This window comes from Schistosoma mansoni, assembly GCF_000237925.1.
Source record: "Schistosoma mansoni, WGS project CABG00000000 data, supercontig 0266, strain Puerto Rico, whole genome shotgun sequence".
Classification (NCBI taxonomy): Eukaryota; Metazoa; Platyhelminthes; class Trematoda; order Strigeidida; family Schistosomatidae; genus Schistosoma; species Schistosoma mansoni.
Window position 1 is genome coordinate 123,650 of NW_017386129.1, and position 12,496 is coordinate 136,145.

The 12,496-nt window shown below is 40.2% G+C and overlaps 1 protein-coding gene across 1 annotated transcript; it reads left to right on the forward strand.

Annotated features, from left to right (window-relative positions):
- Positions 1-5,379: 5,379 nt before the first annotated feature.
- On the forward strand, positions 5,380-10,056 carry Smp_199360 (scy1(yeast) protein kinase-like; the record flags this gene model as incomplete). Its single annotated transcript, XM_018792484.1, has 5 exons — positions 5,380-5,924; positions 5,959-6,241; positions 6,283-6,385; positions 6,423-6,500; positions 9,900-10,056. Exons 1-5 carry the CDS (start codon positions 5,451-5,453, stop codon positions 10,054-10,056), a joined length of 1,095 nt encoding a protein of 364 aa, XP_018644694.1. The 5' UTR covers positions 5,380-5,450.
- Between the last annotated feature and the right edge of the window lie 2,440 nt (positions 10,057-12,496).

Below are 12,496 nucleotides of genomic sequence, written 5' to 3' on the forward strand. Positions count from 1 at the left end.
GACGTCTTCCGAGGTCTCAACTTCGTACATGCGTATGTTGACGACTGTCTAATAGCAAGTCCGGACAGAGAATCACATCTCCAGCATCTGGACACTGCTTTCGATCGACTCCAAAGCCATGTCATTAATGTCAACATTCAGAAATGCCAAATCGGAACCAACTCCTTAGACTTCTTAGGACACACTATTGATGCCCAAGGCATCCGACCACTTAGAAGCAATGTGGCGGCTATTCTGGATTACCCAGAACCAACCACGATTAAGCAGTTGCGAACTTTTAACGGCCTCGTAAGTTTCTACAGACGGTTCATACCTAAATGAGCATCTCTTATGAAACCGTTAACCGACCAACTTCGTCGAAATGAGAAATCAATTAATCTAGACGACACCGCTCGAAAAGCATTCTCCACAGTTAAGGAACACATCGCTAGGGCAACCCTGCTCGCACATCAAGACACTCAAGCGCCCATTAGTATCGCCGTAGACGCATCCGACTCAGCAATCGGAGGAGTCCAAAAACAATGGGTTAGCAACTCTTGGCAACCTTTAGGATTTTTCTCGAGACGGTTGCTTGACGCTGAATCTAGGTACAGCACGTTCGGTAGGGAACTCCTAGCTATGTATTGTGCTGTGTGGCATTCCCAAAATTCCGTCGAAGGAAGAGAATTCACGCTTTTTGCCGATCATAAACCTCTTACCTTCTCTTTTAGTTCATCTTCAGACAAGTACTCATCCCGAGAGTCTTGACAACTGGACTACATTTCGCAGTTTACTTGAGATATACAACACATTTCTAGAGCAAACAATGTAGTCGCAGACGCTTTGTCTCGTATTAGTTCCTTGAACAGTTTCCAAGGCATCGACCTTCTTAAACTCGCTCAGCTTCAAAAAAAAGACATTGATCTTCAGCACGAGTTATCCTCAACAACTCTAAAACTGCGTATTAAGCAGATGGGAACAGGTAAGGAAACCTTACTATGTGACACATCTACAGGTAGGGGTCGTCCAATAGTACCAAAACATTATCGACGCAACGTCTTCAATACGTTGCACAATCTTTCTCACCCAATTGTCCTTGCATACATCAAGCTCATAGCCGAACGGTTTTGCTGGCCTGGTATGAATGAAGACGTGAGGGAGTGGGCTCGCTCCTGTGTGAGCTGCCAAAAATCTAAGGTAATTAGACACAACAAATGTCCCTTAGGCTCTTTCAAAAACCCCGATGCTCGTTTCGACAGTGTTCATCTGCATTTGGTAGGACCCTTACCCTATCCAAATGTATACTCATATCTCTTAACATGCGTAGACCGTTTCACTCGATGGCCAGAAGCAGTACCTATTAAGGACATTACTGCTGAAACAGTGGCTCGCGCTTTCGTCGAACGATGTGTAGCAAATTTTGGCTGCCCTTCAACGATCACTACAGACCGCGGACGCCAGTTCGAATCTGGAGTTTTCTGTTGTCTGACCTCACTTTTAGGAATCACTCGCTTCCGAACGACTGCCTACCACCCATCGACAACTAAAATCTTCTCTATCAGCTACAAACGTTTCACAGTTGACAGAAACTCTTCCACTCGTCTTACTAGGTATCCGCAATGCAGTGAAAGCTGACATTGGATACACGGCATCTCAACTCGTTTACGGAACGACACTCCGACTTCCAGGAGAATTCGTGGATCCTTCATCTTCTTCAATGAACATGGATCTGAACTCCTACACGAGCAGGCTTACAAACGCAATGCGTTCAGTCAAACCTGCGCACACTCGGCCGCGATCAACTGATGTTTTCTTTCAATCTGACTTACGACATAGTACACATGTCTTCGTTCGTCCAGACTCACATCGACGACCTCTCGAATCATCACACGAAGGACCCTTCAAAGTTCTTCAACGTGAACCTAATTACTATGTGGTCGATAAGAACGGCACTAACGATAGCACCAGCATCGATCGCCTCAAAGCGGCGTACTTAGAAGGAAACCCTATCTATGTCGATTTTCCTTCGGTACAATCGAATGACATGGCTCGTACACTTGTAGTACCCCACACGACAGCCGCACACACCTTGGTACTTCATCGACGTTGGAAAATAAACTTAAGACAACGCGTTCTGGAAGAAGAATAAGATTTCCAGAACATTTAAACGACTTTTGCACGTAGGACACAAACTTTATCTCGAATTTCGTTTGCATTATTTATTATAAAAGAAGAATTTTTAATTTGCTCATTTTTGTACATTTATTCCAAAAAAAACAATTTTTTTACTTATAGGCGTGTATATATATTTTTATATAAACCCCCCCCAAAAAAAACCCAATTTTTTTCATAATCGCTTTTACGTTGTCGCAGGCGTATTAGTTTATTTACTTTTTTTATGCTCACCTTGTGTCCTTACGCAAATACGCGTATTTCGACATGCACTCACACGTTCTATTTTTTTTCTTTTCCAGGACGGCTGGAAAAAACGATGAGGTTCACAAGGCAGCGAAACTTTCATTGTACTTTGTTTCCTTAATACTATGTTGTACTTCATGGTCCCTTAGTGTAAGGAAAGACAACCAGACGCTGCTAAACATAGCAATCTGTCAGAAGAGTGTTTACCAACGACAAACTCGTTGGGTTTAAACTTCTGGCTGGCCACGTCGTAGGGTCATCACTACCTCACTAGGGGGGAGTGATCTGTAGCTGTAAATAATTCCCTAAAATCAATAGATCTTTAGGTGTTCGACATTGGATGCTGACCACATTAGTTTAAGTGGACTTGTTTAACTGAAGGCGTTCGGTCACGCATCCGAAGCAGATCACGTTACGACCCAGCGTTGGAATCAGCTCCTACGTTCACTAGCCAGATTAGAGCAACCGCTTCTCGATATATTGATAACGCATCAAATATATCTTTCCTACCTCTTTGAATCTTACTTCTGATTTTAACTGAGTGGGGGACGATTCGAATATAGGTGTTACTGGTTAATAGTTGTCAAGCTAGAATACTGGTCGTATCTTCACGTTGCTAAAGTTCCACAAACAACAGCCAGGAAATTGAAGAATGGTTGTAGCGGCAGCTCAGTTGATTTTCATAGAGCCAAGAAGGACGAAAATCCAGAACCCAGAACTCGTTTTGTGCATAATATCGAGTTGACAAAACAGTTACTAAACCAGCTAAAGCCTTAGGATATTTCTGGAGTCACCTTGCTGGATGTTTATAGAATTGGTAGCCAAATGGACTTGAAACAGAGTCAAACCGAACACTGTAGCGACCTACTTTTATGGAAAGAACGTAATTGGTATAATGGAAACAATAATTATTATTATAACCAACTATACCAGTGATTGTTTACTGTACCTGTATGTTCAAGTGTACTAAAAAAACACTTTTCCGTTGTTTGTGATCATGCACGAACTTTCGTACGCTCAGTAGTCCCGCTTGTAAACTTTGGCACGATCTCGGTATTATTTCGATACCACGAGATGGCCAACAAATACATCTTACTACAACCCTCAGCTGTCTTCTGATATTTGGTCTTCTGATGGGTCTAACCTAGTAAGTAGCACGTAGTTTCCTTTAGTGGTGATCATAGTCAACCGCGATTTGACGCCTACTACAATACTACAGAATGATTATTAATTAAGGGGTCAGAAGTTTTGCCCGCAAACACTTGCCTCTCACAGTCCGTGTAGAAGGACGAGAAGCTGAAAAAGAACTAAAACGTAGGTAAGATGCTGGCGGAAAAGACTTGAAAGTTGTAAATGTTTGGGTTGTGAGGCTGAGGTCACCATGGGCGCAGCAAGAGGCCACTTGAATAGGCTTCGGATCTGTTACACAAATGTCTCGAGCTTGCTCGACGGGCGACCGGAACTAGGTGTACAGTCTGACTCTACCAAGACAGATGTAATCGCAGTCACACAACTTTGGCTGACCCAGTCTGTGGACATTAGGGAACTTGATTTTGAAGGTTTTACGTTGGTAAGAGCCGACAGAGTCCAGAAGCGTAGAGGAGGAGTAGCTGAATTCATTAGGAATATTATTTCATTGACCATTACCGACAGTGTGTCCCATGAGAGCGGGACGTGTAAATCAGTTAGTTGCCGCTTGAAATGCAAGGGACAAGAGCTGCTGATTGGTTTGGTCTGTCACAGTCCAAGCTGTGAGGCAAATGAGATCTTGCTTAACAGTCTCAATACTTGATCACGAAGTGGTTGATGTCTCATCCTACGAGACTTTATTGCACCCACGGTAGACTGGAAAAATCTGAGAACTGGATTGTCGGAAAACTCCTTCGGGCAGGATCCAATTAATGCGGTTATCACATGTGCCCTAGTACAACATGTGAAAGAAGCAATTAGGTACGACCCGGACTGTGAATCATCCTTACCAGATCTTGTGTTGACCCATTATCCGGTCAGTGTTACTCCTATTATATGTAAATGATCTTCCTCGTCTCCTGTCATAATCCGTCTTGCTATATGCTGACGATGTCAAGATATGGAGGGTGGTAAGAGGTAAGGGTGATAGCTGAGAGCTTCAAAATGACCTGGAGAAATTATCCGAATGCTCTCAAATCTGGAAGTTGCCCACAAATACTTCTAGGTGTATTGTGATGCATATCGGTCATCAAGGTACAGATACATACACGATGGACAACATTGAGCTACCTGTTGTCCAGAAACACAATGACTTAGGAGTCATCGTTAACCAAGACTTAAAGACTACTACACACTGCCTTGTTTTAACCACCAAAGGTTTTAGAACCTTATGGTCAATACGTAGGGCTTTTAGTCATGTCGACGCTGAAGCTTTTTTGACTTTGCATATAGTATTCGAGTGTCCTAAACTTGAGTACTGCATACAAGCGGCTAGCTGATGCTTAACAAGGACAATGAGCTTTTGGAAAATGTTCAGGGAACCTCAACCAAGCCGATTCCCAGAATAGCGAATCTCCCGTATTATGCTCGACTGGCTAAACTAAACCTATTCCCATTGTCGTGTCGAAGAACCAGAAGGGACTTGACTACAGTTTTCAAATTACTTTGTGATAAATTCGCATATGATATGCCCTCATTTTTCTTGTCCTTCAAAGCAGAGAATTTACGAAGACACTTCAGACGAGTTCACAAGCACAGAACAAACTATTTGTCAGGTGACTATCGACCTTCCCATCGAATCATCAACGAGTTGAATTCATTACCTCAACACGTTATTGAAGCTCTATCTGTCGACTCATTCAAAAGAAAGTTAGATCAACTGAGAGACCATCATTGTCAGGACTAACATAGGCCATCAACTTTCCTGTCCCTTCCATTTTGAAACCGAAACTGTTTTCTGTTTCTGCCAATAGTTATTTGTTCCTTCTAGTTTGTTTTTTCCTTTGAGATGTCGCGGAAAGCTCGTCCCCTCAAGGTCGCGCTGGCACTTCGGCCGTCCTACTTGTAAAGATCGATGTGCATATATGGGCAATAATATTTCTGACCCCTCTATTCACTTAGTAAAAAGTGACTGCTTGAGGGGCGGATTCTCGATTTATAAAAATGATAATTACGAGGTTTCATTCCATCACACCGTTCAGCCTACATATAACAAATTTCGCATTATCAAGTACCTTAAGACACATACAACAACTCATAAAAATGATGATTCAAAAAGTGATGTGAGTAAGTATGCAAACCTGCTTGCGTGTGATGATCTACTTAGCTTATCGGTAGGTTGCTTTAATTGTTGCTACAACTTAATCAAGATACCTGTTAAGTTGCGTCATCCGTCTATTCTTCGTGTCCACAAGGCTTGTTCTGATGCACCTGATAGTTTGTGCCTGGTAGTTGAAAACTCAGTTCCATTCAGTGCTTTCGTTACCAATCCCACCATGGATGACTTACTAGCTGGATCCTATAGTCTTCTTTCTGCTCTCAATTTCCTGCATAATACAGTAACTCATTGTCCGCTAATATCCCTTTGAATAGCTTGGAGTTTCTCACAATAATATGGGTACTACCAGTATATTTATTGATTCGAATATGTATTGGAAGTTGTGCGGTTTCGAGTTTGCTCTGGAATTTAAGAATATGTCTGCTGATCATATACGAAAAATTGAAGTTTTAAAGGGACAACAAGACGCAAAAGTGGGTCAAACAAAAATATTTTACGCTTTTCAGGCTTTAAATTTTGATCCGGCGTATGCTTTCTGCTATGATATATATTGCTTTAGCCGAATGATTTGTTCGCTAACTGATATAGGCGTTGAAGGTTTTGTACTTTTCCACACATAATTGTTCTTGTCTCTGCAGGTCCTTTCTACCACCTCGCGCAGGTTTTAATTAACTCTTGCATGCATAGTTTACCCAAAGCGCGTATACCCTCTGACCACCTACTAGCTCACCCATCTTTCAAGTAAGCTTCTTGGGAATTTTTAAATTCCGTTATTTAGAAGCCCATATATATCCACATTGGATTTCCTAGACACATATGTGAGTCGTAGTGATAAGGAAAAGGAAGTGTTCTTCAGGTATAAATACTCTAAGGTTTTTTTGGTCCTTTAAATTTTTATTTGATAAAACTACATATGAAATTTGTTCTAAACCTTATAAGTTATTGTAGTTTCAATCCATTGTGCACTGGCTCACTCACTGGTATCCAACCACTCAATACTGAGATAGGACATAAGACCTGTGTTTATTTAAATCAATCTTGATAAGTAGAGTAGACCGTCACTTGATCCAACTCATTACCGACTAGTCTACTTGACCTAATATTCTGTCCCGTTTTGTAGAAGCAACAAGTTTATCGTTAAGATATATTAGTCTATGGGGTTTATCTGCCGTCAAAAGCTGTAGTGACGAAATCAACGTATGGCATTAACACATAAAGTCGATTATTGCTCTTTGGCTTGCTTTTATTTATTTATTATTTATTTGAATACATAAACTTTGGTAAAAGGGGGCACCAAATACATATGCGTGATACAATTACAATGTGGCCAGTTGTAGTTGTCATTAATTTGTGTGGAGGCTGTAATACTGCCAGCGTGCCTAGACCGAAGCAGGTAGTTTTCTTAGGGTGTCACTCCACTACCCTTTTACCTAAAGGTCTAATCTACAAGACAGTGGAGCAACGTTAGGAGATGTAGTCCCATAGTAGACAGTGAACAACAATTGGTCCATACGCCATTTGTTCTCTCAGGATCCTGGAACCTATGTGCGCTATTGGTTTGGAACCAGGGTTTTCGAACTCCCCTAGGTGTATCCTTTGTATCCACCAACCCAAATGCCCTGGTACGGCCGAGAGTGGAGAGAGTCCGCTCTCCCTCTCGAAATGCTCTCACATGGCCACGCGAATATATAGCCTCTGCCAGGGAAGTTCTACTCACTGCCTTCTCATGGCGGGGGTGTTGTTTACGAAATTGAGAGGACGAAAAGCGAATGTCCGGCGCTTTAACCGGGTTGGTGGATGTTGAGGATCCACCTAGGGGAGTTGGAAAACCCTGATTACAAAACAATGGTGCACATGGGCTCCAGTATCCTGAAGGAACGAATGGCGTATGAACCAACTGTTGGTCACCGGCTACCATGGGACTGCATCTCCTTACGATGCTCCACTGCCTTGTGGACTAGACCTTTAGGTCAAAGGCTCCGGGTGTGACCCCTTAAGTAAACCACCTGCTTCAGTCTGGGCACCTGGGCAGTATCACAGCCCTCACACAAATCAAATGAGATTTGTGAGGCGCATATGTATCTGGTGCTTTCTTGTACCAATAATTATGTTTAAATAAATAAATAAATAAACCAACCCGGTCAAAGCGCCGGACATTCGCTTTTCGTCCTCTCAATCTCGTAAACAACACCCCATTTACGAGAGGGCAGTGAGTAGGACTTCTCTGGGAGTGGCTGTATACATGTGGCCATGTGTCACTCAGTCAGTCAGCTACAACGTAGGACCAGGCACATATGCATTGATCCAAGTTGCCATACCTCGTTAGCACAACAAGATGAACACTGCATTCATAGAAATATTTAATTTAGTGGTGGTAGTATATAAAAGATAGGTTGATTGTAAGAATATAGTATAGGAAGGAAGAAAGATATGAAGCAATTTTAATGTTAAGGTTTGAGGGAAGATAAAGAGTGTATACACCTACGCCATTGTGATCGATTCTGAGCCATGTCACCTAGAGTCTCCAACCATTGGTTACGATAGTCACGCGGACCCCAACCAACTAAACTGCATCTACCAACATGGCTAAGACCAGAAGTTAGTGACTTCAAGCACTGATGCCATGTTTTGGTTTGGCCGACCTTAACTCTCTTCCAACCATCCCCTACACTAGTCAGCATAGCGCGTCGTGGTAGTCGGTGTTCAGGCATACGTAACACGTGACCCAACCATCTCAGTCGATGAAGATTTACAACATTATCAACTGACTAACCATCATTCCCTAATACCCTGCGTCGAACCTCACTATTACTTACCCGGTGATCCCAGCAGATGCGAGCAATATTTCTAACACATCTGTTATCAAATGCTAGTAACTTACGAGTATCTTCTACTCTTAATGGCCACGTTTCACAGCCGTAAAGTAGAACAGAGCGAACTGCTGCGCAGTATACTTATCCCATGTGACCATGTGTGAGCATTTCGAGAGGGAGAGCGGACTCTCCCACCCTCGGCCGTACCAGGGCATTCGAGGGTCTTAGGCTTGTTGGCAAGTGGGAACTGTTAAGCTGGGGTCCGTGCAATTACCATAACCAATTGTCCGGATCATTGGATGACAGATTGCACCAGATAAATCCGCTATCCATGGTCGGACTCAAAGCTTGGAAATCAATTGTCAAGTAAAACTGTGTATTCGAAAGATAACAACATTCTTAAAGTGTCATTCTAAGCTTTCAGAAAATTTGGTATTTGGTCAGCTGTTATAAAACAGGGGCTCATATTTCTTTTTTTTGTCAAATCCTAATCGTGACAATAAAAATAATGCTGACTTATTGATCAGCGCGCTGATACGAAATGGCTACTTACGAGAGCGAATTACTAACTTAAGTTCCCGAATGACTTGAAATTAATCAAAAGACTACAAACCAGAGAGAAATGTTTATATATCCAATAAAGTCACATGTTTATATGCATAACATAATGAAATATCATAGGCGGCTGAAGGGCATTAGTTTTTAGGTGACCCACTCCAGTTGATCAGGACCTAATCGTTAGGTCCAATTCTTGCTTTTCATGCCATTAACATATTCATCAAACTGGACTTTTGTTCGCTTACTTCGAATTGATAACAGTCTTCAAACTAAAGTCATATCATAATAAGGGTAAACACCTTAGAGCATATGAATTACAAAATTAAATGAAAATACTGAATGGGGATATCATTGGCTCAGACCATTTAATTTAATCATTCCAAAGTTTTGGCAAAGGCCTTAGACAGAGTTACTAGGGTTTTCGGTACCCATCCGTGGCAAATAATACTGTAAGACCTCTTGGTATAATGGGTTATATATGTAACACAGGATAGAGATTTTGAAGGTGATTAAAAGGTTTAGCGCCACCCTAATGTGAAGAAAGTTCACTACAATAGGCCTTTTCAAAATGGTGTCTTTTAATATAATTTACTCACCAAATATTGATCTATATACTTGGCTTTGGAACATATTGAAAGCTTGCGATACCACGGAGTTAGCAAAACGTGTTTTAAACTCGGAATCTGGTTGGAAGAAGACTTCTTTAGACACTAAACCATCTCCTTAGTAGTCAAAACACAACTTTTAACTATTGGGACTCAGATCCAAATCTAATCTTAACTACGTTAATAGACATAATCGAGTAGTATTACTGACTCAAACTCCCTACACATAAACCTACACTTGGCTATTAACCTTTCTCGTTCTTTTTTCTTGGAACCTAGATCATTTACAGAAAAAGTATTTAACAGGATATCAGAAGAGTTATTTTGTCGCAACATTTTACCAAAAATGTTTGAAAACACTATTTTTCTTGATTATCCAACTCAAACCTTACTTGCACAGATTTTCCACGCTTGCGAAGGTGTGTTTTCATTTTGATTTCTAGCTATTAATTTTATAGCTTTATTTTTATTAGGGGAACTTTTTTGTGAGGTGTTTTGTTCTATACATTCGTATGTTTCGTAATTGGTTCTATTACAACTCCTTTGATCATTAATGCACTGCAACTCAAATACTGGCCCAAGGTACATATAACCCCACATTAAGTTACTACAACTCATGTTCCCGCTCTTCACAATACCAAGGCAAGCATCAACACGGAACATATTAAAATTTCCCAGAACAAATCTTTCTCTAGACCTGTACGCTAACGGACACAACTAGTAGCATTTACTAGACTGAAAACATCACTTAATTTCTTTGACCTTCAGTGTTCAACACATAAATACCTAATAAATATATCACCTCAAGAGCTGTTTATTGAAAAACCTATGTTATTTCGTGATTTAATGATGAACTTTCATCCGGACTTGCTATTCTGAGCAGTGTTTGGAATTACCCACCATTTTCACTCAGCTTGGTCATGAATGTTTTAAGTGATTACACTTTCGTCTCTTCAAAAGCCTGTTTCCTGACTGGAGATCCTTTTTTTTCAACCTGAAATAAGGAAACTATATATTTATTACAGGTGAAAATATCCGAAATAGAGTGACAAAGCAAACATATTTTCAAGTAGTTAATGTTCAGGATATTTATTTGGTAGTTTTCAAAATAGTGTAAATCGCTCCCAATGTACATCCCAGATTGTATATTGTGTGGATGTGCTCGTGGTTTCGTGTTCAGCGCATTGCTTTGTACATATATGTTCGAGTCATCGTCGTTTGTGAACAGTCAGTCAGTTATCTACGACATGGGACAATGCACATATATGCATCAGTCTAAGTTGCCACACCTCATTGGCACAACAAGACGAACACTGGTAGTAATATATAAAAAAAGATTGTATATAAGGAAAGAATACAGGAAAAAAACTAGTGCGTAGAAAGAAGTATAAAATAATTCTAATCTCACAGTTTAAGGGAAGACAGAGAGTGTATACACCTATGCCATTATAATCAATTCTAAACCATGTCACCTAGAGTCTCCAACCATTGGTTACGATAGTCACGCGGACCCCAACCAACTAAACTGTATCTACCAACATGGCTTAGACTAGAAGTTAGTGACTTCAAGCACTGATGCCACGTTTTGGTTTGGCCGACCCTAACTCTCTTCCAACCATCCCCTACACTAGTCAGCATAGCGCGTCGTGGTAATCGGTGTTCAGGCATACGTAACACGTGACCCAACCATCTCAGTCGATGAAGATTTACAACATTATCAACTGACTAACCATCATTCCCTAATACCCTGCGTCGAACCTCACTATTACTTACCCGGTGATCCCAGCAGATGCGAGCAATATTTCTAACACATCTGTTATCAAATGCTAGTAACTTACAAGTATCTTCCACTCTTCTTGGTCACGTTTCGCTTCTGATAAAAACCGTGATCCGATTTGTTTATTAAGAAATACAATTTACAGGACTTGAAAACTGATTTTCCATTTAGTTGGTAATGTGATACTCTCTTAGTAGAGCATATGCTACTGCGTTTTTCTAGTGAAATGCTGCAGTGACGAATTTTATTTCCATGAAATCATCGTTATAACTAACAGCAAATTGGTAGTTTTCTTTATCTTCACAGAATCTAGTGGCTTGAAATATAAACATATTTAGTTATCGAGTTCTTATTTTGTTTTTATCAGTGTTGATTACATAAACGGATAAATATACTTTCTTGTTATCAATTAACTTCATTTGTTTTTGGTTTGATTTTGATTATCCATTTTTGGCTGTTTGGTTTTTAATCTAGAAAACCTTCAAGAGTCACCCAAGTCCAAATTGACCATATCTCTTCAAAATTTTCAGAAGTTTGTCAATCCTTTAATTGTTCAGAAATTTATGGTTAACGAGAGACATACGCGTATTTTACTACTTCAGCATTTCACTGGCTATTTAAAAGTACTAACTGATAGTGATTTGTTAAATGTGATATTACCACAAGTAAGTATAATTGCATTTAGCGTCACATTTTTAACATAATATTTCTAACACAGTTACGAATAGTCTTCTTTATTCTTTATCTATGTCGTTTCTATTTTGTTGCAACGTTTAATGGTAACTCAGTCTCTGAGTTTTAAGTAATTCAATAACGTTAGTCAGTCACTAGAAAGTAATGTGACTTTCATTGTCTCTTTGATTTGTGATCACCTACTCAAGTGAGATAATATAGTGAGGCATATTGAATACTAGATAATTGGTTAGGTGAGCTATTAGTCGTAGCCCTGATAAGTTGGTAAGATCACCAATAGATTTAATGCTGATCTTTTCAAATTAAATTTCCTTGGTTGACCAGGTTCTTGTTCATTATTATAAAAAAAACCTTAATGCTAAGCTTGGTACGCACTATATATATATATATATATATATATATATAT